Source organism: Notothenia rossii (genome assembly GCF_949606895.1).
Source record: "Notothenia rossii genome assembly, chromosome: 2".
Lineage (NCBI taxonomy): Eukaryota > Metazoa > Chordata > Actinopteri > Perciformes > Nototheniidae > Notothenia > Notothenia rossii.
In genome coordinates, this window is record NC_136904.1 from 36150884 (window position 1) to 36178242 (window position 27359).

The window sequence follows — 27359 nt, forward strand, 5'->3', positions numbered from 1 at the left end:
GGAAAGGGAAAAACCCCAAAAAGCATTAAAGAGCCCCTTTAAGTTACATTCAGGGTTCATACACTTTTTCACCAATGATTTTCAATGACTTTTCCATGACTTCTCCATGACCTTTACCTAATTTTCCATGACCAAAACAATTACTCTTTCTCAGCGGTACCACTGAAAATGGTTTATTTTAACATGGAACAGGAAAATAAGGTCTGAAACATGTTATCTAAAACAAATCAAATTGTAGGCTTACTAGCTTCTACGCGCTAAAGCAACTCAAATCTCTCACCAGCAAAATACCTCGACAGTTAAACAGTTTCATTACTATACCGTATTTATTATCATTATAGTATTACTATTTCGGCAATTAGATAAAATAAAAAATTATATTTGATGCAACTTTGGTTACATTTCCATGACTTTTCCAAAACTTTGGGAAAAATATTGTTTTCCATAACTTTTCCAGTGCCTGGAATCAGCATTTTGAATTTCCATGACTTTTCCAGGTTTTTAATGACCGTAAGAACCCTGTACGTTTCGTAAGCCATGTGTTTAGTTCATGTTTGTACTAAAAGGTTTTAAAAACTGAATTTGACAGATTTGGGCTATGATAACAATCTCATCCTCATGGTCTGTCGTGGTTTATTTTTGCCGATAGAATGGCGAAGTCACGCCCATCTACTTGGGACATCCATGGGACCTTATTTCGGAAAAATTATGTATTGAAGTCAATGGAGAGAGAAAACTTATCTTTCGATCCCGTTTGAATTGTGCCACAAATTACACATATGATGTTTGTCAATCTTAAAAAATCATTTCCATGTCAAAAAGTCACAGTTGGTCGTAAAACTGTTGAAATATAAGACGATGAAAAATATGCAACTAGAAAGACTACAAATCCCAGAGTCGCGTAAGTGATGTCACAATTGTTTTCCTCCGCTAAATATAAGATATAGCTAAGATAACTTTAAGAAGATGCCTGTGTGCTTAGTACTAGGTTGTTATCATACCAACAATGGGTCTTGCTCGTTCTTTCGCTTCCCGCCTGATGAAAGGACCAGGAGTGGCTGGATCAAGTTAGCTACCTAGCTAGTAGCAAGCACGTTAGTTAGCATTACAGCCGGCTTAGCCTTTTCATTTTTATTAGCCTTAACATGAAGTAACATGAAGTAACCCAAAATGTTAAACAGTAAGAGTAGTAGTCATATTTCGTGAAACCTTTGAAGAGTACTGTCACCGGTGTGATCATTCTATAATACACCATTTAAGCCCGGGGGAGAAATGCTAACGCTACATTAGCATCGGCGATCTTTTTCTACTTCATGCTATCTGCACAAATGATTGACATTAAACGGAAGGCAGGCAGGCAGCTTTGCATGACATTTTTCTTGACGTGTTTCATTGTGGTGATAGTGAGGGTAGTCAATCCCTTGTTTAGCAAGACAGTAGTGACTTCCATCTTGGTGATTTGTGTTGTTGTGGGAGACCACCAGAGATGTAGTTCATTCAGAGTTTCACACAAAAAAATGTGTTACTTCACAGTTTTACAACACATTTTTTTTTTTTTGACTGGCAAAATTATCTTTTAAATTGACAAACATCATATGTGTAATTCGTGGCACAATTCAAACGGGATCGAAAGATAATCTTTCTCTCTCCATTGACTTCAATACATCATTTTTCCGAAATCTGTATTTGTTTATGAAAATCTGTAGTGTAACTCGACTAAGCCTTCCTGCTGGACACTCCTTTCACTTGCAAGTCTGCACTCGAGTTTGAGGGGCAGCTGGAGAGCCACTTGCACTTGCTCGGATTGTCTCACTTGGAAGTAGGCCAGCTCTTGTTATGGTCACACTCACAAAGACATAAAACTGAGGGTCAGTGAAGGACAGTGGCTCAGGGACAGGCATGGGGAGCATACACACACGCGAACAGACACTTAATGTAAATAAGAAACAAAGTAGGAAGTGTTATATTCCATAGACTTCTCTCTTTTTTGTAAGGAAAGGGAGGTTACTGCTGACAGGAATGTTGAGTTATATTATGCAGAGTTCAACTAAGTAGAAACCTTCAACTGTGAAATAGAATTCCAATTTTCAGGAGAGGGAGCAGAATACGTGTAGTCCATGCAACCAGCTGCTGAAAACCTATGATTTTATTATGTAAAAGTCTATTGCTCCTAATATAGGTAACATATATTTAGTTGTAATACAGGGCTGTGAGAGACTACATTTATGAAGCAAATCCTGTCCGAAATGTCACATTTTTCAATCATGTGTGTTTTTGTGTTCATGTTTCTGCAGTATTCCTGACCTGGGTGAACTGCTCCAGTGTGCGCTGGGCGACAAGGATCCAGGATGTTTTCACTGTAGCAAAGCTCCTCGCTCTGGTTCTCATCATAGTTGTGGGACTCGTCCAGATCTTCAGAGGTGCACGCACGCACGCACGCACCCACGCACGCACGCACAACACGCACGCACGCACGCACGCACGCACGCACGCACGCACGCACGCACGCACGCACGCACGCACGCACACACACACACACACACACACACACACACACACACACACACACACAAACTGTGGTGGGAGTCATTCCTCATAATAAATTGATCATCTGTTCATACTGTATTTGGAGAGTACATTTTCACATTTAAGACATATTATACTGTTGATACACTTTTTAAAACCATGATAAAACACTGTTTTGGTTTGTCTTTTTGTTTCTTTTCAATGAGCTCATTAATAAAGATAACAGCTGCTAGTGTAATTTGTGTGACATAAGATTAAAATGTACGAACGCTGCTGAGATCTGGTGCACAAAACTAAACATAACATAAATTAAGTCCTTAAATTAAAAACAATAATGAGGAATCAGAAAAATCAATTTAAAAGTATGTCTTAATCTATGGGCAATAATAAGGGGGTACTGGTTTTATTGGATGGATTACTAACAAGCCTCCTGTACACTCAAGAGACACGTACCTACCATGAAGAACAATAAACCAAACACATAGGCACAGAATGAGACTCAAGGTGACCACAAAGAGACCCAAAATAATCGCTGGTAAAAGTGAACTTCAACCAAAACAGTAACAGGGTAACACAAAATGACCACAAAAAGAGGCACAAAAACGCATAACAACTATCAGAAGGTACAAAACAATCCTAGAGCGTCAAAATAACTACATAGAGCCTCAAAATATGAAAGATATAAGAGACACAATGCAGATACCAAGAGACTCACAAAACTACAACGGGACAAACAAAAAAAACACTACAAACAGACGCAATACAATTACAGGCAAAAATCAGCAGCTATCAAAACAGTAACAGAGTAATACACATTGAATACAAACAGACTCTAAATGACAACAAGATGAGGCTAAACAACCATTAAATCTGTCTCTCTCATATGCAAAAAGGTGGTAGGGCCTTAGTATGTCTGTGCCCGGAGTCTCAACTAGAGAACAAACATTTGTTTTGACTTTAACCAAATAAGCAACTAAACCTTTCCAGGTGATATTATACAGGTTATATTCCTTTATCCAAAAATGGCTTCCTCTCAACTTCTCCAGGTCACTACGATGCCCTGCGGCCGAGTGTGGCCTTTGAGTTCAGTCAGGACCCGTCAGTAGGACAGATAGCGCTGGCCTTCCTTCAGGCCTCCTTCGCTTACAGCGGGTGGAACTTCCTCAACTACGTCACAGAGGAGATCGTGGAGCCACGCAAGTACGGCAAGCACCACACCTGAATCAAAATGTTTACAAAAGTCTATGAAAGGGAATAGTTTAAGACTTGAAATATTCCACACATAATCAAAGTAATCAAATTTGAAATGTGTGATCTCTGAATGAATGGATATATTCATTTTCTTCAAATAATGTAATACTAGTTACGTTTATTTATCACTTGTTATTAGTTGTAGATTAATAAAAAAGTTATCTCTCCATCATTATGTAGAGTACATTTGAATATTTAAGTATGTTATACTCTAAAGACTTGCAGAAAAAAAGGTACAGAAGACAATTTAAGAAAGTATTTTACATTTCTACAGGTTTACATATAAACAACATTAAACATAATGGTTTATATGGTAACACTTGTATCTAGACAGGATCAAATAATATACAATTCAGTCGCTAAGTTCAGAACTATATAATAGGCTTGAATTCTATTATATTTGACAATGTCTTGCTGTTAATGCACTGACACACCAGCACTTGGATAATCGGCATTACTTTAATCATTATTTTTTAAATTAGGAATCTGCCCCGTGCCATCTACATTTCCATCCCACTGGTGACCCTGGTTTACACTTTGACCAACATCGCCTACTTCTCCTCCATGACCCCCGAGGAGCTGCTGGCCTCCAACGCTGTGGCAGTGGTGAGTAACTCCATCTGTATGAACAAATTCAGAGCACTTCATATGCTGTTGAGCAAGAGTCTGTTATGTGAGAATTATAAGACTGCTGGAATGCACAATCCTAGCGTGGCAGACCTCAAACAACCTGCTAGTCAATAAGTGTTTTTCATGATCCCAGTGGGAACATGTCAGAAAGAGTCATGAATTCAGTTCGTGACTACTTTCATTTGATGGAATTACAGACCTAGAATATTAACAAATGAGACTTTCATTTTAAGAAACAAACAAAAAAACATACAACTAAAACTGTTTTCGCTCTCTTACGCAAGCCCTATGTGTGTAGTCACAGTCTGATATAGCCAGAGGTGTAAAGTAACTAAGTACATTTACTCAAGTACTGTACTTAAGTAACATTTTGAGGTACTTGTACTTTACTTGAGTATCTCCATTGTGCTTCTACTCCACCACAATTCAGAGGTAAATGGTGTACTTTTACTCCACTACATTTATTTTGTACCTTTAGTTACTTTACAGATTTGGATTAATGATGTGAAATATAATAACGAGGGGCAGGTGGCAACAATCACAGAAGGAGGGAAAAAGTACAAAAGCAGGAAGTGAAGTCTGCAAACAAAGAGGAGGTATGTTTCAAAAATAAAACAGGAAACAGTAAATAATAAATCATGAAATAAAGGAAAAACCATACCCAAATTGCAGGGCGGATCATGACACAATGTGTTTTCCAGTCACATTAATAATTAATTAATTGTCCCCGTTATTTGACAGTAACACATTAAACAAAGGACCCAGAGCTGGACTCCAACACTGGGCGCTGCGGTTATATGGCATGCACTCTAAGTACTCAGCTACCAACGTTTTCCAGTAAATGTCAATAATCTAACCCACCCGATGTTGTGCTGTTCCAGACATTCGGGCAAAAGCTGCTGGGGATGTTTTCCTGGGTCATGCCGATCTCTGTAGCACTGTCCACTTTCGGAGGAATCAACGGATATCTGTTCACCTCCTCCAGGTAGAACAAACACTCTTCACTTGGATGCACATACCCAACCTTCATTTTATTGTCCTTTTAGAATTGACTCATTTTTCCAAGTACTAGTATCAGGTTTGTACATACACAGGCTTGGGCAGTCACAGAACACATTGAACAGTTTTGTATAGGACACAATAAAAGTGTAATGATTTTGTTGTAGTAAAAGAAGATGTAATTAGATAGCCGATACATTTCATAATAATAAACAATAATAATAATAATAATGATAATAACAAACCAGGAAATGTGTATGTGGGTTGGTTAAATTAAAAATGATTAGCATTGCTAATGCTCAAAGTTTTAACAGATAATAAGCAATTATCTGAATACATGTTTGTAGATTGTGTTTCTCCGGAGCCAGAGAGGGTCACCTGCCCTATCTGCTGGCTATGATCCACTTGAAGAACTGCACTCCAATCCCAGCCCTACTGGTCTGCGTGAGTGCTTCATACAGCTTTGTATTTTTTGTGTATCTATTAATATTAACATGTAACTATTTACTATTATATTTAGTAAGTATGATATGTATTTGACCCCCTCATCTCCCACAGTGCTTTGCCACTATAGTCATCCTGTGCATCGGCGAGACACACAACCTGATCAACTATGTGTCCTTCATCAACTATCTGTCCTATGGAGTAACCATTGCTGGCCTCCTCTACCTCCGCAAGAAGAAACCCAACATGGTCAGACCCATCAAGGTACAGAAACCTGAGAAGCATGGTTAACAGCAGGAACTAAAGTTAACTTTGATTTTCTTTATCCCATGGCCTTAAATAACCATCTAATCATAGCTCTTGGATTACTTCACCTACAATGAGACACATTGTACTAATTTGCAACTGGGAAATGTTGTAAATATATGTATTCTTACCTTTACCTGAGTTTTAAAATGCCTATTTATATGTAAAAGGAAATGAGTCAAGAGTGAGGAATAATGTAGTGGCTTCATTTTTACAACTTTACCCACATTCTCTTCAATGAAGAAACCAACAGACAACTCAGTATAAGAATACATCTCCCCTTTAATAAGTCATAATAATGTCAGGATATAAATTACCTCGAGGGCCGTACCAAATGGTCTCGCGGTCCGTATACGGCCCGGAGGCCCGGAGGTTCCCCACCCCTGTTCTAGATAGACAAAAAATGCACACATAACTGTGTCTTTAAAATGGCTTTTTACAGATATTTATTATCCAAACCATGTACTTGAATACAATATAATGTAATATGCTTGTTTGAGATGGATGTAATTTAATAACTTGTGTGTTTTCGTGTTGTGCAGATTAGCATGTTGATCCCCATCGCCTACCTGGTATTCTGGGCTGTGCTGCTGGGCTTCAGTCTGTACTCTGAACCAGTGGTTTGTGGCCTGGGAATGGTAATCATGCTGACTGGAGTCCCTGTATACTTTGTTGGTGTTCATTGGAAGGACAAACCCAAATGGGTCTATAGAGTAGTCGGTAAGTTGGGTCGTGCCACTGTACATATTTTCAAATCGTATTTTATATCATTTTAAGAGATGTTAACTATGGCATGACAGACAATACATTTTATAAGTCTGATAGTTCTGTTGTTTGTTTATGAAGTAAGAAAAGGTGAAAACGATCTATTGCTGGGATAACCTTTCTTAATATCTGAAAAAATTTAAGTGTTGGCAGGTGTTTTGACCACACAACACTGAAATGGCTTTACAGAATGCTCTTAATAAGAACTAGGCGACTTTTAACTTATCCTAACACAACAGTAATGTTACATTGCTTGCTAACACACAATTCACCTTGTGTTTGAGTGCATGTTGAAAATAAAACTCACTCCTCTATAGACTGTTGAGCAGTGGAGCAAATCAGCCTCTAGTGGCCAAAATGTGTGTGACAGCAACACAACGTTTTTCTTTACCTCGTAAAAAAAAATGAACAAATAAAGATTAACTTCTTAACTCATAAACACAAAATGAAAAACATTTAGATCATACTTAGAAAATCACTCCGTAGTTAGTCCCTATTATTAAAACTGTTTTCTTTTGATTGCAGAAAAAGTCACATACGTGGGCCAGAAGGTGTGTTATGTGGTGTTTCCTCAGGAAGACCTTTCAGAGACTGAACCCCTAACTTCCTCCAAAGCCACTGACTGAGCAGCGCAGTCACCCAGGAATTCCCATTTTGCATCCACACCTGTACTTCCAGTTTTTCCGTCCCTTTTTTTCACATTGGTCAGTTTGTGGATGGTTAAGAGATGTTTGTGTAGTGGCATATTGCAAAGTCGAGCCTAGATACTGCCTTCATTACGCTCCAGTATAAAATAAGAGGAAGGTTACACCTATGGCAGTGGCATTAGCTGTTTTTATGTGATACTTTGTACTGGTTCTGAATTCTCATCAGCAGTAGTCCGTGCTCCCTATTTCATTCAGATCTTTATAGCATCTTCTACGGAACATCCTTGAGCTAATGTGCCTTATGAAATGTATGTGATGGTGTTGTGTGTTGGTTTGTCCGGATATTTTGATGATGCAATAACATTTTTGTGGTAAATATGCAAGCAGTTTCTGCACTTAGCAATACTTCTCTATTACTGCTGCTACCTTCAGCGATTTTCACTAATTATTCACAAGATGTTTACTGTTTATCAAATGTGGATGAGTAATTTTCTGTCTATATCTCTGTTTTGCTTCAGTATCTAGCAATTCTTTCAACTTTAGGCTTCTTTCTCTTTCTCTTTTTTATTAGATCATACTGAGATAATGTAGGTGCCCCACTCGAGCGATTATCTTAACTACGCTCATTGTTCCCAGCAATATTTACAGCTCAGGAGAGAAAGGACGATGGCGAGAAGTTTGAAGCTATCACCACCACGAAAAGCTGCCTCTCAGAAATGAATAAGCTCTATCGCAACACCACCTTTTGAACCGCCTGTTCTGATTTGTGATTGTTTTTTAAGGAATGCTTCTGTGAACTCTTTCAAGGTGCTTCACCTGACAAGACAGCTATTACATTTCATATTTCTCATCTGATATGATAAAGCGTTTACCATTAACATGCATGGGCCTGCTCCCACTTCCCCAAAGATCAGAACAATAATCACCCCAGGCCGACGCTTTATAGATCAACTCACTTGCTATGGTACCTTTGAATTAATATAGTTGGTTTTTCAGTGGACTTATTTTGACCCCATTGAAGTATTAAGTTGCCCCCAAACACTTATGGTAAAATGGTTCTCACTCAAGTCGCACTACCACTACCTTATGGAATACTTCACATCCCAAATTATCTGTTTGTGCGTGAACTGTTTATGCAAACGTGTCACCCATTTTCTTAAATGCATCAAGACTTTTCTCCATTTTCTGATTGTTTGTTCACCACGGAAGCTCGTGAGAAATGTAAAATCAACACGGAATGAAAATTTGATGGACAAATGGTTATTTTGGGGGTGAAGTATTCCTTTAAATAAATGTGCTCCATGTGATATTTGTTGTATTTAAGTAGTATCTTACAGCCCATAAGCTTCCTTTTGTGTACATACAACAAAACATATGAAGGTTTTTTAACAATTTAAACCAGCATGTTTTGAACAGTACTTTTCAACGAAAATCTACTAAAAGACTCACACTTCAAACAACAATGTCTGTCTGCCATGTCCAGGCGCTGTTTGCTCAGCTGAGATCTGTAAATACTGTGTATAGAAGAACAAACTGTTACAAATGGGCCAGTGACTCTCACAAAGATCACATTCCTCAGACATGTTGTGAAACATTTACATACTGTGTACAATTGATCGGTGCACCGCTGTGTTTTGTAAAAGGGTGTAAAGATGTGCAAAAATAACAATGTAATTACCTATTAAATATAGCAAATTCTGAGATGCATCTTTTTTTTTATTATACAAGTAGGTACAGGAGCCCTCAGACACAAGTGAGAAAGAAAATACTGGTGATTCAGTTTCTATGTCTGATCTTAATTGTGTCGTCTCCTGTGCATATGACTTACTAACAGGTAAAAACATTTTTAGCATTACCATTTTTTCAGCAGTCATAAAGACATGTGAGAAAGTAATTAATATCAAACTTAGAAAATCCATCATCATAACAAATCCATTTCTCACCTCTAAGGGCTTCCATACAAAATAAGTTTGACTATTGTAAATAAATTGCTTGCCGTAAACTACCAGTTTTATGGTGGTGGTCGTGTCAGTATTATTATTTTGATGCAAAAAATACATTTGTACACTAAAATAATTCATTAAATAAACGGCTTACGGTTTATTAATTGCAGGCACAGTAAAACAATGAACAATAATCAGCAGAAGGCTTTACAGGGCTTTGAACAGCAATCCCCAAAACGTCATGGTGGCATTCCTTTCAGCACAAAATATACAAATATAGTTGTTTTTTTAAATAAGAGAAATGCTTTTATACAAACAAAGAATACGTGGGGAAGAAGCTTCACATTCAAACAGCAAGGATAGGCAATGCAATTCTCAGAAAACCTGGTTCAGTAGTACTTTATTTCCTCTATTCAGTGTATTTACCAAGTGTATTTACCAAGTGTTTACCAATTGAAAATGGCAGTCTCACGGCATCTCGTGTTATAGTCACAAAATGTATTTAATCTATTGATTCGTGTTCAACACGAAAAAAACGATTCGTGTCACACACAACGATTTTAAAAGCAATGTATTTCTATTGGTAGTGTGTTTTGTGCCTGCACCACGTATTTTTGTCCGGTCGGGTCTTGGAATACCAGAAGCTGTGGGGTTCATAAAAACATTTTCTTACTCAATATCTTACCCTAAGCCTAACCCTATCACTTTTATTTTAAATTGTATAATGTCGAAGTTTTTTGCCGTCCGCGAGGAAAAGAAATGGGGCTTAGCCTCAGAATACTGAAATCTGTATTTTTTGTCATCTTTTTTTCCTTCTTATTTGTTGTTATTTGGTGCAGGCACGAAACATACTACCAATAGAAATACATTGCTTCTAACATCGTTCTCTGTCAGAATACTGAAATCTGTATTTTTTTAAATCTGTTTTTCCTTCTAAATTGTTATTACTTACATTGCTTTTAATCGTTCTGTGTGACACGAAAAAAATGGCGAAATCGTGTTGGTGAACACAAATCAATAGATTAATTTTGTGACTAAAACACGAAATGCCGTGAGACTTTGTTGCAACCTCAGAAAGGGTTTGATAATGTGCATTATAGAGAAAAAATGCAATCAAGAAAAAAACCCCACTGAAAATACAGTTGTGAAAATCTTGACAACAAAGCAATCAAAGCAAGGGTATAGAGAAATACTTCAGCTGCGTTTCAATTTGGATACTTCCATCGGTACACTGAATTTCCTAGAATGTGAAAACTTGGGCAGTGCGTGAATTTCTGATGTGCCGGAAGTGATGATAACAATCTTCGCTAGCTAGATGATCGAGGTAGCAAATCATTACAAACTACTCAATTAACCCAATAAAATGTATGCTGGCTTCTTTTTCGATACAAATATAGTTGTACGTCTTTCAAATTGTGAAGAAAACCCAATAATTAACTTTTATTTGTATAGTGCTTCATTAACCAGAGCAAAAACAATCACGGCTGTTCCTGAAATGTCTGTTACCCATGCTAAGATGGTGGTCATAGAGTGTGGATCTTGCAATGCTTTTTGAAGACACACTTATGAATTCTAAATAGTACAGAAGTATGCAAATCGAGACATAGCATTGATCTTGCCTGACAGATAATAAAATATTCTCTAAACTGTCACTATGACACAATCAATCTGTCTTTACATTTCAAATAGTAATATGTTGGCACACTCATCTTTATAACTGGTTTTCTGCAGTCTGAAAAATATCAAAGAAAGATCATTTAACCAAGACTTTCACAGATTAAGATTTAAATAAACAGGTAAATACAGTGGAATATGTTTTTTGAAAAGCAACATTTTCTTCTGCCCTAACTTCCCTGCCATAATAATCCCTGATGCAGTAGTGCACTACAACTTCAGAGCAGTCGGTTGTAGCAATCACATGTCATATCATAACGCTGTGTCCAGACACAGACACATCTACTCCCTTCATACATGACAACCACAAATGTGGGCCAAGAAACTATTGGTGATATTTACAACAGCAGGGAAAAACCATTAAGGCATTTTTTAAATAAATGTCTGTACACCTCAAAGAAAGTCAGGACATACATTATGCAGATGTGTACATTTTTTTAAAACTAATAGTAAAAGGAGAAAGTTCAGACCTTAAACTTTGAACAAGGTACAAAATGAAATACGCAAAAAATATGTAAAGCTAGGAAGGCTAGGAATTACTTATGGAGACATCTCTAATGGCACATAACATTTAGCAGCTGTTTATGAAAAAGAATCTCTTTAAGATGGACGGACATGGGGTAGCATGGCACATTCAGTCACTTAAAGGGACAGCTTAGATGTTTTTAGTGGAGTTGTATGAGTCATTTATCTTTAGTCTGTAAATTGCGTACTTTGGTGTTTTAAAAAGGCTTGTTCAAATCTCCCCTAATTTGCATAATAACAAAACAAACTCATCGATTGAGGCAATACAATCACTATGGATAAGAACTTCATGTAACTCCACCTCAAAACATCCAAACTATCTCTTTAAAGTAAAAAAAATAACTTGTAAGACAATGTTTTTTTAGTACGGAACCCTGACAGTGCTGCTTTTAAAACAATCAGCATTTGGCTTTCTGTCATTTCTCTAACTCTGCTTCTTCACACAAGTTATCTGACTTGTTCAGTACCTGTTCAGTAGCAATATCCTGCAGTAAAAGAGAGATAAATGCCTTTCAAGAAACAATGGAAGTGATACATTCTTTAGAGGCGCAACAGTAATTAGTAAACGTCACCAGGGTCACCTCAGAAAAAAGATTCACAGAAAAACATCAAGCGATCATGTCCAATCAAGTTCAATGTTTGTCAAGACAGAAAGAGAAATATAAAGTAGGAATAGAGGTCCTCATTGAAGACTGAAAAATAGACGCCTTTTATCATATCCTGTCATAGAAATGTCCACAGCATAGATATGAATTTCCAGTGTAATAAAGCAGGCGTCAGCAGTCAGCAGGTCTGCAGTGCTGCAGAGGTACTGCTGGGATGAAGACGACTCGACAAACAATACATTTTCTGAAGTCAAGCTACTGTTCCCGACACATTCACATAAAATCGTAGACACTGCCTCCGAAACAGTCACGTTCATTCAAGTGAGGAAAGGCTTCCTTGAGAGGAGTGTATGTTTGATTAGAGGAGGGTGAGGGGTGAGGGGTGAGCAGAGTTACAGGTTCTTGGACTCTTTACCTCAGTTTCCATTCAAGTTTGGTTTCAAAACGGATGATGTCAAGTTGAAAAGGCTTAATTGAAAAATCTGAATTGAAAAATCAGTTTGATAACATTTCCTTAAACGTACTGAAACCATTTTTTAAGTTTGAAGAGGGTAAATGAAGTATAACTGAAGAAATGTACAGCATATATTAAATTAAAACAGACAAATATTTGGCATGATTGAATTATTTTGTGAAACTGCATTGTAAAAAAAAAAGGGTTTTGGTCATTACGCTAATATGTACTCATATGAAGGATTGATACCACATACTACATATCCTTATGGACAAGGGTTAGCCGGTTAGCATAGCTTATCATAAATATTGTAAACTTAAAATAACAGACAGCATGGCTCAGTCTGAAGGTGAGACACTGCCACAAAGGGCCGTTAAAGCTCACCCGCTAACTTCAGACAGAGCCAGGCTAGCTGTTTCCAGAATTTAGGCCAAACTAGACTAAGCTAACCAACTGCTAGATGTAGCCTTATGTTTTACGGACAGGCATTAGAGTGGCTTCTATCTACTCATCCAACTCTCCAATAGAAAGCAAATGAATGTATTTCCAAAAATGTTCATCCTTGCCAATGGGAGTGAAAAGTCTGGCTTTTTTTCATTTTTTGTATTATCAAAAATCCTGTGAAAAGACCAATATACTCAATGTAGGCCTATATTATACTTAAGCAATAGCTTCCTCAATAGCTTCGCGTCAGGCCGAACCACGGCCCTTAGCTGTGATATAATGAGCATATACCACGGCCTGTCGTGAGCTATTGCTTAAGTGTATACTAACAAGTATAAAAGCGTATTCCTCAATGTCAAAGAGCTTCGTAGTAGTCTATCTAAAACACATAAATGAGCAACACTATTTCAGCCCAAATTAGTCTCAAACAAATCCGATTTTTCCTGAAAACGTTTAAGAAAACTATTTAGCATTTTAAAACATTTAAGTATCCATCACAAAGGTCTGGTGAAGTCATAAAGCATTTAGAAATGGACGTGCTCATATTGGTCTTTCATTTGATTTATCGACTATACGGAAAACGGACAATATCACCAGCTTTCACCTGATATGCAACAGCCTACCGTGAACTTCTGATAATAACACTACCTCTACATTAAAGTGGGAATAAGACAGACTGGAGGGCCATGAAGCAAGGAAAATTCATTTGTGATCACTTAACAGGCTTTTTTGGTTCACAGTATATAGCGGTGCAAAATGGCTTTGGGTAACGACACAAAGACTGCTTTGGCGTTGTAAGAACATGTAGCTAATATTCAATTGGTACTGGTGGCCAGAATTGAGTTTCGATTTTTCTGGAACAGGGCTCCTGACGAGGTCATGTCCCAAAAGGGAATCAACATTAGTTGGGATTTTGGGGTTGATTAGTTATATTTAACCACCTAAAACATAAACCATCAAATACATTCAATATCAGTTTAAGTCTAACCAATATTTAGAACGTTTCGACAAATAACTCAAACCACCAAACTCCATTGACAGAAACTGATATTTTGCTCATAGAGAAATAAAGTTGCTGGTCTTCCACTCTCCCGATCACTAAGTCATTGTGTGCTATTGTGTGACTTTGGTGAATCTGACCTTTCGAGATAACAGCACAATAGAAGCTTACGCGTTCTACAAGGTAGAGAATAACGTTTTGGTCAGTGGAGTATGGTGGCTTTGAAGATAGCAGGGATAACAACCTCAGGAACCCCCAGATTATTTTAGGATGGACTTTTAAGATAGACATCCACCAACTTCAAAAGATTATACACTCAAAATCGATAAGTACCTAAAACAGCCCTATTTCAAAACATCCAAACTATCCCTTTAAGCTCCTTGACAAAAATATAAACTGCACAACAAAGACCATAAGCACGACTAATGCTGGTTTATAATCTTACAGATATGCATACGCAGTGTTTTACACTGCATATGCAGATTTTTAAAGTGAATAGACACAAGTTAATTATATTTGACTGAATTGGGCTAAGGTACAGGTCTCACCTCTGGATCTGATAGGAACTCATCTCAAGGACACTTTAGCAGATATTGATGAGAGCAGGTCTCAGCCGAGAGAGTGGAAGGAGGGTACCTCCCTAACTCCTCAGCATGGCGTTGTTTCCCTCCCTGAATCTCCTCCCTCATCACTAAAGGTTCTGCCTTTGCCCTCTCTACTCCTCCTCTTATCCCTGCTCCTTATTTCCCTGCTTGGCACTTCCAGAGTAAAGTGGCTGTCGTCTGCTTTCACAGAAGTAGACGAGGGTTCGGAGGGTGACGTCACCTCTGCTCCCTGGGGGTGAGGGTGAGTTGTTGTGGCGGTCTGGGATCTGCTAGAAAACACAGGGGGTGAGATAGGGGACAAGGGCCCCAAGGGGGAGTATCGTCTCAAGGAAACACCATTCAGGTTAACAGCGAGCTCCAGAACAAGTTTCCTCGATGTGCGGATGTTGCATGGAGGCACAGAGGCTTCCTGGGGATCTGTGGGGCGCCCGCTATGAGTTAGAGAGTCCCTCTGGACAGGTGTGGGGGGCTCTGACTGTGGACCCCTGCTGCTCTCCCTGCTGACTGGTGACAGCACGTCCTCTGGGCTGTCTGCAGACTGCAAGGACAGAGGTGATGCGGGGCTCTCTGACGTGCAGGACTGCAGGGTCCTGGTTACAGAACGCCGGGACCCCACTGCATCCACCTGTTCCCATCGAGCCTGTCCCACAGCCCAGCTCCTGGGCAACTGCGCACCCACAGTTTGGTAGCTGTGGAGCCCCAGTGTGATCTGTGTGGGTCCAGGGGAGTCCAGCAGAGGGGCATTCCCTCTGGTTCGCCCCCCACTGCGGAACAGGCGAGTCCATAGATGCCCGAGACGTCGGTGAGAGGAAGAGGAGGTGGAGCGCCGCGTGGAGTGACGTCTGATCTGCCTGCGCATCGCCAGACGCAGGTTCTGTAACACGGACGCCTGGAGGAGGGGGAGACGGAGGAAAACGTAATTCCTGTTTCTATCCAAATATCAGGTAGATAGCAAGCAATCAAGCAAATAGGATATAATTCTTCATTTGTCATCCTTAGATGAACTGGTAGGCCGATCTTGCTCCTTTGTTATCCAGTATCTGTGCTAAGCTAAGTTAAGCTAAAAGACTGCTGGCCTTTGCTTGATACTAACCACTAAGATATCACAATGGCATCCCTTAACGCAAGAGAAAAAAACTTTTTTAACAAAATGTTAACTATTCATTTCAGTTAATAACGTGATTAGGCAAGAGTCATGGAAATATGTGTATATTGACAGCCATTAGGTGTTTTTATCCACCTTTGTTTAAGTGCGTTTTCAATTTCAAATTGTGCTTGAATCCTAAGTTTCAGGAAAACAATTACCAGAAATGTATTATTGTGTGTGAATGAATTACCTGGGTGGGGTTGTACACGGGGAAATCTTCCACCGGAGGGATGAGACCCTGGGCGATTAACTGGCCATACGAAGGGGGGGCCTCTCTCTGAACAAAATCGGCCTCCATGCGAGTCATCTGAGTCTCAAAAGCTCTGTAAGAGAGACAGAGACAGAGACAAGGACAGAGACAAGGACAGAGACAGGGACAAAGACAGGGACAAAGACAGAGACAGGGACAAAGACAGATATACTGTCATTGTAAGTAGCTGGGTGGACCCAAATACAGAAGAAAGGAAAATACCTTTACTTTTAGGTAATCCGTGGAGGGCAAAACAAACACAACTAAACAGACCTTCCAGCTGACCAACATACAAGGATACAAAATGTAACAGATACAAAAATGTAACAGATAGCTACGATTCAAAAGCAAGTTGAACTAATCAGTGGATGAAGTGCAGGTGTGCAAGAGGTCAGGTGGTTGCAGGGCTAATGGCAACTAATAATGCCAGGAGTGAAACAGACTGGACAAGGGGAAAAACATTTTTTAAACATAAACAGGAAACTAATAAACTAAAAACTAGGATAATGAAAGAGAGAGACAGAGAGAGAGGTAGAAAAAAGAGTGCAGGACAAACAGCACGACAGAAGAAAAGATAATTGAAGTGGCGTAGACAGAGAGTGAGCGATCATAAGGTGACCTACTCAGACATTCATCTTGTTGTATAAAGCAGTAAATAAATCAAAGGGATGACGAAAAACAAGAACATCACATGCACAATGGCGCTTTCGGCACACCTGTACTCTCTGCTCCTGAGGGAGTGGAGTTTGAGGGCACAGCCGAGGGCGATGACCAGCAGGAGGCTGCAGACGAGGCTCCCGATCAGGGCAGCTGTGATCACCTTCCTGGGCACGGCTGCCAGACAGTCCCTCTCATCGCTGCCGTCCAAGCAATCCTCCTGGCCGTCACAACGCCACGTCTCGAAGATGCACAGGTTGGTCCCGCAGTGGAAGTTTCCAGGTTGGCAGTTGTAGCAGTTCTTCTCGTCAGACCCATCTGGACACCTCTTCTGGTTGTTGCAGCGCTCAGAGGCTGGGTAGCAGACCCCAGTTCCTCCCTCACAGGGGAACTCTCCGTCGGGGCAGGTCGGGCAGGCCTCCTCGTCGCGGCCCGATGGGCAGTGCCAGTAGCCGTCGCAGCGTTGGCGCTCAGAGTAGCAGCCCTGATCGCTGCCACAGGGACGCTCGCCGGGAAAACAGTAACCTTTGACCTAGAGACGGCAGAGGAAGAATGCATCAGAGAGGAGTAGTTGGTGTCCGCTGGATTGATGGGTCTCTGGGCAAACAGAAATAAAGGTACTTTCAACTATACCAATCACAAAAGACCTTAAATGTAGATAGAAATTCTGAAAGGAACCCCAAATGGGACGTTATTGAATAAAAATGTTTCGAGCAGGGGTTTTCAACGTGTGGGAAGGTGAGCCTCCCCTCAGAGAACATAAGAACAGCCGCGCCCCCCATCCCAATTATTATTGCTATTATTATTATTATTATTATTGTTGCTATAATGCAGGGGTATTCAATTACATTTCAAAGAGGTCCAGTAAGAGAACATGTCATGAAATGCTCTGTTTTCACTGTCTACCTTCCGCCATTTGACATTACTCCGACTTTTTCTCTCTTCTTGTCTCGTCTCTGTGTGTGTGTTTGAATCTATTGTGCTGAGTCACTGACTGCAACAATTTGATTGGCTGAGTAGCATCACCTCCTTAAAACATTAAACAATAACTTTTTATCTTTATGTATAAAACTCCCCCACTACTTGGACTATTCTTTACACCCCTCTAGAAGAAGCCTGAATGGTCTCAACCATATTGCATCAGTAACTTGCACTTGTTATTATAACAAGATCGCAAGGACACTGGTAGCGATTGGACAATTGAGTGTTGTGGAACATGCTTGTGCGTGCATGAAAATATACCACACACCCAATTACAATTGCATGTTCAATTCACTACCCTGGAAGTTAATAAAGTTGTTAAAGTTGGAACAGCCTGTGGACAGCCGTTCTTCCTTGCATGTCAGTCGCCAACACCTTCTTACAGAGGACAGGCAAATCTAGCTGCAGCACGACCCGTACATTTTCGCACGCCGTGTTCTCAACACATATTTAAACATTTTTAACATTTTCAACATCGTGGATGCATCCTTATATGCTCCCGGTAACACACAGAACGTCAACTTTGCCTCCTTATTACACTCACCCCTACTTTAGGGGAACGATGAGTCTGTGTCTTTGATGCACACAGGAATAAACACAGATCATCCTCTGGCTGCAGCCTTGACCGGCACTTGCTTTTGATCAAAGTCAATGTGGAAAACCCGCACTCACACAGGTAGGTGGAGCCGTGGAGGGAATGAGCACTTTTGCTGCCTTGTTGGCGAGGTGGGGGAACTCGGTCTCCACAGACAGCCAAAAGTGTTCAAGTGTCACTTTACTCGTATTTTTCTCGTTATTTTTTGTCTCACGCTGCGCTTCCCCTGAAGCTCTCTGGCGCCCCCCAGGGAGGCACGCCTCACACTTTGAAAACCGCTGGTTTAGAGCATATGATTAAAACATTTCAGTCTGTGGCCATAAGTATTATTTTTTGTCTAAATGTATTTTTGCTGCTTTTATATATATTTATTGATGAACAGCACTTTGGTCAACTCTGTGGTTTTTAAATGTGCTATATAAATAAAGTTGGATTGGAGTGGATTGGATAAAACCATTTGAATTTTAAAGATAGTTGGAGCTCTCCCTTACAGAAGGTTTGAACAAAAAGTTGGAAAAGACAATGAAGCGTTGAAAAGACTTTGAAACTAATTTTCTGAAAAACCGGATGAAGTGTTCCCAATCTGCAGTACCTGGTATGTGGCGTTGAATCCATGTCCTGGGCTGTGAGGCTGGGCCATGTACAGAACACTCATCTGTCCCCGGCTGGACTCTAGCAGTGCCGGGCGCCGGTTGTTGTGATGAGACAGCACCTGCAGGAGGTGCTCTGCGCGCTGCAGCAGGCCGTCGTACACATGCAGCGAGTCCCCGGGGCCCAGCTGCAGGTCCAGCTGCAGCACGATGGGCTTGGGGTCCTGGGTGTCCAGCCACCACGAACACCTCAGCTCAGCCACAGAGCTCCTGTTGGCCCGGAAAAAGTCTGGGGAGGCAAAGGAGCCGTAGAAGTTCCTCAGACGTTTTCCGCAGGTGGTGTCGGGGCAGCCGTGCTCGTCTGTGCCATCGGGACAGTCCCGGGCCCCGTTGCAGCGCAGGGCGGGGGGCAGACAGCGGGTGGACTGGGCCTCGGTGCACGGGACGGAGCCGGGGGGGCAGAGGCCAGGCCGCGCCTCCGTGGGAGGGGGGGAACAGCTGCGTTCATCTGATGCATCGCCACATTCATCCTGACCGTTGCACTTCCAGGAGCGAGGGAGACACTTCCCGTTCCCACACAGGAACTCATCTGACTGACAGCTGCTCTGACCCAGGTGACCTGCAGAGACACACATTGACAGAATGCAACAACAGCTCCCAAATATCAAGAGAAAACACGACACAAACCAACATCAGAGTGCTTTTTGCTCAGTGAAACAACAGAATGCGTTTTGGCCTCAGATGTGATTAGTTACTTTAAAATTCTATGACTAATAATGTAATATAGTGAAGTATAAAACATAACAACAGTTTATGTTTCAGCTGAGTTTTAATAGTGTGCGGCCTGCAGTGTTTACTCTACAGTAAGGGCAGACCCGGCGCCAGAACAAATCTAAAGGGAGGGCATATGATTTTCATGGGAGGGCACACAAAACCGTCATGTGCTGCGGGCCTGCGGCACAATATATATCAAACAGCAAGGCCAAAAGCATTGCGTAAAGACGCACACTTATCACAAATACATACACAAATAAAGGGCAACATAGAAACCACTTTTGAAACATTGTGTGCGTGGCAGCACAAACACTGGTAAATCACGAGCACACTGGTTAAGGATGGTAGCTTCCTCAGGAAAGAAATATAGAGACGGAGACGATGAACTGTTTAGCCCGCCTTGGGCATGGTTTATTTTCCTGCACTGCACTCGGACATGCTGTGGAGTGAATCGTGGTCACCTCTGAGAGGGAGTTGGTTGACAGCTAAAAAAGCTATAATATCAACGACACGTAATAGCGGTTCCGTGCCAGCTGATTTTCACCAAAGTACTAATTTCCTTATTTTTTTCCTCGCGTATCTGTCTCTCTCTCTCCACAACTCTCACATGAAATGTGTTCTTTTGATGCGGCATGCCTTATCAGTCCTTTATCAGTCTGTAATGCGTGTTTCCAGTCGCAAAAACCTTCGACAGTAAAAGCCGCATCAGATGAAGACGTATTTACTTTAAACTGTCTACAGGGGAACCAAAAGGCTGCGTCTGCTTTTAACGAATATTCAAGACATGATCTGTTGTTGTACCATGCAGTGGCAAAAGTGCGCTTCTTTCCTGAAAACAATCTCCTTGGATAACGATCCAGTTTCACCTGGTTGGGTTTATCAAAGATCACCTGGGGCGGTTGGTCTTTGAGCGGTCGCTGGCCCAAAAGTAGCCTACCTGTTGATGTGCTGCAAGGTAGCGTCTGTAGTGGAGGCACCGGCACGGAGGAGGAGGAGGATGCTGGCGGGTGTGGTACAGGGTGTGGCAACGCAGGTGGTGATGGTAGGGGCACAAGGAGCTGTGCCTCGGAGGACAGCGTTGGTGGTGGCCGCCTTGATGAGTCAAGGATTGGGCTCTTTAACTCAGCCCCGGGGTTTGCCGAGGTCAAGCTTGTGACATTAAGGCGTGCTGCTGCAACGGCAGGTGCAGGGTCGCCAGCAGCACCATCGGCTGCAGTTCTTTCATCGATATTTCGTTTTAATAAATCCTTAGACCTTTTAAGCCAATTTCTGATATCCATTTTGTAATTCAAACAGAAATGTCTACAGAATGCACAATAAACAAATCCAGAATAGGCGGCAGAGTGTGACGCTGTGATTGGTCTAAATGTGGACGAATCACAAATCACAACAGACACATGCATTTATTTGTTTTAAGTTACGATCTGACATCACATACATCGTAGCATAAAAGTTCACCGTTTATTTATAATTAAAAAAAAAAAATATATATATTTTTATAAATAATAAAAAACGTGTTTATTAGGGGAGGGCAGGAATGTCAAATGGGAGGGCCTTGCCGTTTTATTAAGTTAAAATACTATAATATAATGAGATGAGACATGAGACATGCAGACACATTCAGATTTGGAAATATGGCTTGACAAGCCATCACACTCAAACTCTGGCAATTTTCCTTACTCTTAACCGACAATTTCCTTAATTATGTTAGTAATAGTTTATGCCTTACACATTCTATAACTAGACGTTTTGACTCAGTCAGGTTAAGCATAGGATAAAAGATCCATGTCTGTCCGGCCTACCTCTGATGTAGGAGAGGCGAAACCCCTGGGACTGCCCTGAGCTGTTGGCATGAGAGTGGAAATAGAGCCAGACGCGCCCCCTGGTGGAGATGAAGGGTGGAGGCAGCATGGAGCCACACAGCCTGGAGTCCCCGGTCTTCGTAGGAGTCAGCAGGAGCCAGTCTCCGAAACATCTTCCCGCCTCGGCCACGTCAAAGTTCCGGAAACTTGAGCAGAAGATGGATGATTTTAGTAGGGTACTCTATGACGGATGTCATGTGTACACTGTTTGAGTGAGGGATTGTACCTGATGGTGATGACCTCGCCCTGACCTCCCTGGATATGCCAGCTGCAGTTAACTCCAGCAGGGTAGTTTAAAGGCCAGGACGGGCTGTAGATCACACCCCTTCGCTCTGAGTGGACCTCCACTCGCTCACTGCAGCCTGCTGGGTGAAACACACACACATTAGGGAGGTTGGTCTCTGCAGTGATTTGTGTTAACCCATTTTCTTTATTTTTCCTTACAGTCATTATGCTGAAATTCTCAGGGGTGGTTTGACAATGGGCCCCTGTGCACAGTTTTACAAAAGACCCCACCCCCTCTCCTACTGTAGCAAAACAGATATTAATGTTATTTAGACCCTTGTTGTCTTTTTGTTTCTTTTTTTCTCGTTTCATATCTTTCTATGATTTCGGTCTGTGTTTTTTTATTGCCAATTTATAGTCATTTTGCATATAACTGGTTGCTTCATGTCACTTTGTAGCTGTTTTGTGTCACTTTATAGTTGTTTGGGTCTTTGGTCTTTGTAGTTATTTTGTGTGACTTCCTGTTTGGACCATGACCCAGACTTTGGGCCCCTGTGCATGGTAGGCGAGTTCAGAAATCCATATATTAAGTAGATGCATAAATGTTTATTTTAACAACAGTAGATGTCGTGTTCATTGGGGACTGTTATCAGATGCATACTAATACACATTTAGCTGTTACAGTAGTAATTATTTCTGGCAGCACAATGGTGTATGCGGAAATCCATTGTTGTCTAAAATAGCTTTTGGACAACAATAGAGCTCTATGGCATAGAAAAAGACAAGTAGGCTATAACAGGGCTTTAGCATAGCTACATGTATATTTCTTTTTACTAGGATCAATTATTTGTTTACTTTAAATGGATTTGTTAATAATATAAAAACTATCACCAGACTGTTCTGTAATTCCAATGACCTTTCTCTTTTTCACGTATAGTACATATGTAACCATGAGGCATCCTAATCATCTCAAATTCTTCAGAGGGAAACTACTTTCAGGAGAGAGAAATATGGTCTGTTCCTTTATTCATGATGAACTGAGAATTATGCATGCTCAGCAGGATCCATACTGCTACTGCCAGAATACTCTCACACACTCACGTTCCTTCATTCAAATTCCTTAAAATTCGTCATGAACTTAGCATACTAGTACCAGAAACGTCAACGCTTAAAAGGACAATACAAAATCGCTGCTGCATTATTAAAAGTGCATTATGTTTTATGTGATTGTCATGTTTTGTCTCTAATCAGTGCAAACAACCTTAAATCAATGCCTTGACAAGACAAACGACCCTAGTGCCTTTCAGGGGAGCTCTGTGCTGATCACATGGGGGCGAACACCACGGCAACAGCATCGCCTGCTGCCATCGCACCATTTCTTCAGGGAACAGAGAGCGGTGGCCAAGAGGGGCACCAGGAATAAGACACAGACCTGTTTGAAGTGCAAGCCATGGCTCCTGTTGTTTGGTAATAATTAAAAAGGCATCAGGTGTGTATGGAAGTCCTGTGTTTAACACTTAAAAACAGGCAAAAGGGTTCTCCAGGATAATCTGTCATTATTTATTCCTCATTTTTTTATTTTCTCGTCTATGACAAGGTATAGGGGGAGTTTTACAAGGTTTGAACGGTTGTTGTTGTTGTTGTTGTTGTTGTTGCATACTTATTCTGGCCATAAAAAGCTGAATTAAAATATTACCACATGTTGCTGATACGACTAAAAGAACCTGGCAAATAGCTAGTAAATGTTCAAATTTTACCAACCACTCAATAGACTTTTGTTATTATTTGGTTGGCGAGTCAAGCACTAGCCTTATATTATCACAATTTGGTTGGTAAATAGTAGTCATTTTGTGAATTCAAATTTCCACCTTTACTCTAAACACAAAGTACAGATATTCTGTTTAAGCAAGTCATGTCATATTACTGTCTGTATAATTTTTTTTTAGCCAAACGAAAGACATAAATAAATTGTAGAATAGAAGAGAAACCCACTCAGATTAGACTTATAAAATGGATCACTATACGTTTCTTTTTTTGTAAGGCCTCTAAGGGCTTCCCTGCATTGTCTACAAGCAGTTATAACACAGGAAGGCTAGATACCAGATGTAACAATAATTTAAATTGCGATGTTAGTGCAACATCAGTGGGAAGGATTTCATTCTCTTTCTTACGCTGAGAACAAGAATTTAAACATCACCTCCTTACTTATCATTTGTAACATAGCAGGTCCGACGAGCGTCTTAATTACCCAGAACCACAGAGACAGAAAATCAGCTGAACTGCTAAACAATGGATATCCAACATCGCCACACAGCAGCCAGTTCTGCTGAGCGTGAGAGTGGTTGTTTCAGGCTTTCTTGAAGAATCAGTGAAGTCAGCAGAGTGTAACATTGGCAGGGGGGGGCATCCTTTAGAGCTCAGTGATGGATATCGACTACTGCATGGATACCTCAGCACACACACAAATACACACACATGAAACTGGACTAGCCCTGGGAGTGTGTGGAGTAGAGCTGTTGTTGTATAGTATGACAGGTTTTTTATATGAGATTTTACTTTTTTCTATTATTTTCAACAAATGTATTGACTTTACTTTGTGAGGACTAATGCAGCCTTCTCTGGAGTTCACTGCCTTTTGGTTTTATATTAAATGTTATATATGTAACATCAGAGACAAAATGGGGTTTGTATTGGTTGAGCTACTTTACGTAGGCACAAATTAAAATCATTTTTACTTTGCTGATTATCTGTAAACGTTTTTAAAATCAGATCACAACAACAGTCACTGCAGAGATAAAAAGGACAGTTTCTCTACCCAAAGTAGCCGTGTTTATCCTTCTAGTCAAATGCAATAAATTAAGCTGCCTCCAAGTTAATCAAAATAGCAAAATAATGTTTTAATAGACAATTGGTCCAGATTTGTTTTAAATGTAATTAAGATAATTTTGACAAAACGGCAAAATGTACCTATAATATAAGTAAAAGTTATCAAGCAGAAAAAGTGATACATTATTATATGTGACATTTGATTATCAAATTGTATGCATTTACTGCATCATCAATATAAAAACAAAAAGCGGAAATACACATGATGCTGTCTTAACATAACATATACGATTTTACTTTCTTTGCTATAAAGCTCAAGAACTGGGTGATGTTTTGTGGACATAATGCAGGGCCCCACAACATGAATTATTAAATGTAAGGGTGATGACTTGGTGGGTGCTGATGACGAGTGGATGAGGAGGAGCATGTTTTTTCTTTTGAAGCGCTTTCAAACATTGCTAGTCTAAGGTTGGGTCTGTTTGTTGGCTTGTGAGTTGCTTTTTGTGGATTTGCAGATATGTAAACTCTCTCCCTCGTTTATACAACTAAGCCGATAACATAATACGGAGGCTCATTAGTGTCAAACAGGACAAAAAATTAAATGGCAGCTGTGGAAGATTCAACTTAACTCTTTCTTCTCTCACCTTTCACAATAAAAGCCCCTTCAATATAAGCTTCTGGCTACAAGCACAACCATGGGGAACTTGGCTTGGGTCTTGAGGAGTTGTAGGATTTATTAGCTGACAAGTAACTTAAACTGTAAACACACTGCACTGCTAGTATATATATATATAATGTTACATTCACAGCTATAACATTTATGCTGACTTCTCATTTACAGTCACACACACACTCGTGTTTTCTTTCTCAACCACACTGGCTAGCTTAACAAACACAGTCTACGCACCAACGGAGTTTGTTACTTGTATTACACACGTTGGAAAAAAAAAAAATCAAACAATTGACAATGTTTAGAACCAGTCGCCTAGCAAAACACTGCTAAACCCTGGGTGTGTTTGAGTGTGTACATGTTTGTTTTACTCATGTTGTGAAGACATGGATTTGATTACACACTCACATTGTGGGGGCTTTTTTTGTGACAAAATGCAGTCCCATTCTTTACACCATTAAACTGTAACACTAGGGATGGTGTGTGTGTGTGTGTGTGTGTGTGTGTGTGTGTGTGTGTGTGTGTGTGTGTGTGTGTGTGTGTGAGAGGGGGGGAGAGAGAGAGAGAGACACAGAGAGACACAGAGAGACACAGACAGAGTGAGAGACACTTAGTTTGTGTGAACATGTGACATGATCAGTAGGCAGACATGTTATGGATGGGATGGTGTGTGTGACTGCTTTTTTAAATGTCTCCACACATACCTATAAAAGGAGAACCCTGTTTGGCAGCCGTCTCCTTTATTTTGATGCCAATAAAGTGCAGGATATGATAACAGAGAAGGTGGGTGTGGGGGGGGGGGGGGGGGGGGGGGGTAGTTCTGCAGAGAAGCAGCAGTGATGTAATGCTGATAGCAGCATCACATTTGTGAAAGAGCATCCATGTTTCCACGCTAACCCTGATCATTTACCCACCACAGATCGATAGTCCCGCAGGTTTCTGGAACATCTTCTCACTCCATGCCATCACAACAATGAAAACACATTGTCTTCATCAAGAGTATCTCACTTTAACATTGTGACACAGGAGGAAAGAGCAGCAAGCCATAATTACATGCACTACTCTCCGGGTGTGAACATCAGCTTTGTAGAAGTGTTCGGCTCTGATTGTCAGTGACGCTGGAAGCTTTATCAGGACCTCCAATGAAGATAAAGAGCTAAACAACCCCTAACAAATAAAACATTTAGCTAGATACTCTTGGTAATTTGCATTTCCTGCAAACAACATATAGTTTCAGTATGATTGACAGCACAGTTGAAAAGATGTGTGTGCAGAAGGCATTACAGCAGTGTGGATGCATTGTGGTGGCTCACCTGCACAGAGCAGAGCGGAGCGGAGCCACAGCAGTCCGAGCAGCAGCCCCGGCGGTCCCATGGTCCGCCCGGCGGGGACTGGTGTGCTTATCTCGGACACAATTTCCGCGTTTTGCTCGACATCTGTGTCCTCCAGCGAGGCTCCCGCATCTGTTTTCAGTTCAGACACACCGAAAGGTCCTCCTCATTACGGAAAAGCATTGTGTCCTTTGCAGCGGTAGCCAAGACACCAGAGTCAAGGCAGCTGTGGCAAAGGAAGCGATTTCCGGTCAACGTCTTCAAAATAAAAGCTACGTTTTATCAGCGCAATATAGATAGAATGGCTCTGCGTTTTGTTAATCAAATTATTGCGTTCATGAGTAACAGTAAACAGTTATTTAAAGATATACTTGTTGGAAACGTGTAACCGGAAATATTCTTTAGGAACTGATTAACACTTGTGCCCTCCTCGAATTGTAAACCTATCGCCACCTTCGTGGCAAAAATGTACACGCCCCAAAAAACTGCTATTAAATCCTCATACATCAATATTTTGTTCTACTTTTTTTTATTTTTAGTGAATCACTTAAACAACTTCTAACTTGCTCAAAACTACCAAACATTCAATCATTTTCAGGATTTTAACCCTTTAAATGCCTGATTCATTATTTG

At 40.6% G+C, this 27359-nt stretch overlaps 2 protein-coding genes across 3 annotated transcripts in view; one reads left to right on the forward strand and one right to left on the reverse strand.

Annotated features, from left to right (window-relative positions):
- slc7a10a (solute carrier family 7 member 10a) overlaps positions 1 to 9269 on the forward strand; it is a 28203-nt gene extending 18934 nt beyond the window's left edge. The window contains exons 4-11 of the mRNA XM_079665090.1: positions 2295 to 2420; positions 3573 to 3726; positions 4260 to 4383; positions 5289 to 5392; positions 5754 to 5850; positions 5965 to 6114; positions 6699 to 6876; positions 7447 to 9269. Of these exons, the coding sequence (XP_079521216.1) occupies positions 2295 to 2420; positions 3573 to 3726; positions 4260 to 4383; positions 5289 to 5392; positions 5754 to 5850; positions 5965 to 6114; positions 6699 to 6876; positions 7447 to 7547 (1034 nt within the window). The 3' untranslated portion in view covers positions 7548 to 9269. The remainder of the gene's footprint in view (positions 1 to 2294; positions 2421 to 3572; positions 3727 to 4259; positions 4384 to 5288; positions 5393 to 5753; positions 5851 to 5964; positions 6115 to 6698; positions 6877 to 7446) is intronic.
- Positions 9270 to 9648: 379 nt separating this feature from the next.
- Positions 9649 to 27226, reverse strand: lrp3 (low density lipoprotein receptor-related protein 3). Of its 2 annotated transcripts, none has more exons than XM_079665088.1 (7): positions 26709 to 27226; positions 21901 to 22039; positions 21615 to 21820; positions 19041 to 19657; positions 16932 to 17404; positions 16156 to 16288; positions 9649 to 15707 (listed from the first exon to the last, which is right to left on the reverse strand). In XM_079665088.1, the coding sequence occupies exons 1-7, from the start codon at positions 26767 to 26769 to the stop codon at positions 14862 to 14864; spliced, it is 2475 nt and encodes an 824-aa protein (XP_079521214.1). In that variant the 5' UTR covers positions 26770 to 27226; the 3' UTR covers positions 9649 to 14861. The 2 variants fall into 2 exon arrangements, with proteins under 2 accessions (XP_079521214.1, XP_079521215.1); XM_079665089.1 differs by having other exon boundaries at positions 21901 to 22036; positions 26709 to 27225.
- Between the last annotated feature and the right edge of the window lie 133 nt (positions 27227 to 27359).

What these genes read in the sequence shown, in the direction of transcription:
- lrp3 (XM_079665088.1), bottom strand. Translation starts at nt 26,769, where the DNA reads ATGGGACCGCCGGGGCTGCTGCTCGGACTGCTGTGGCTCCGCTCCGCT. An exon ending in CTCCGCTCTGCTCTGTGCAG is followed by an intron (nt 22,040 to 26,708) that starts GTGAGCCACCAC and finishes TGTTTCACCCAG; the next exon opens with CAGGCTGCAGTGAGCGAGTG. An exon ending in TCGCCTCTCCTACATCAGAG is followed by an intron (nt 19,658 to 21,614) that starts GTAGGCCGGACA and finishes GTGTCTCTGCAG; the next exon opens with GTCACCTGGGTCAGAGCAGC.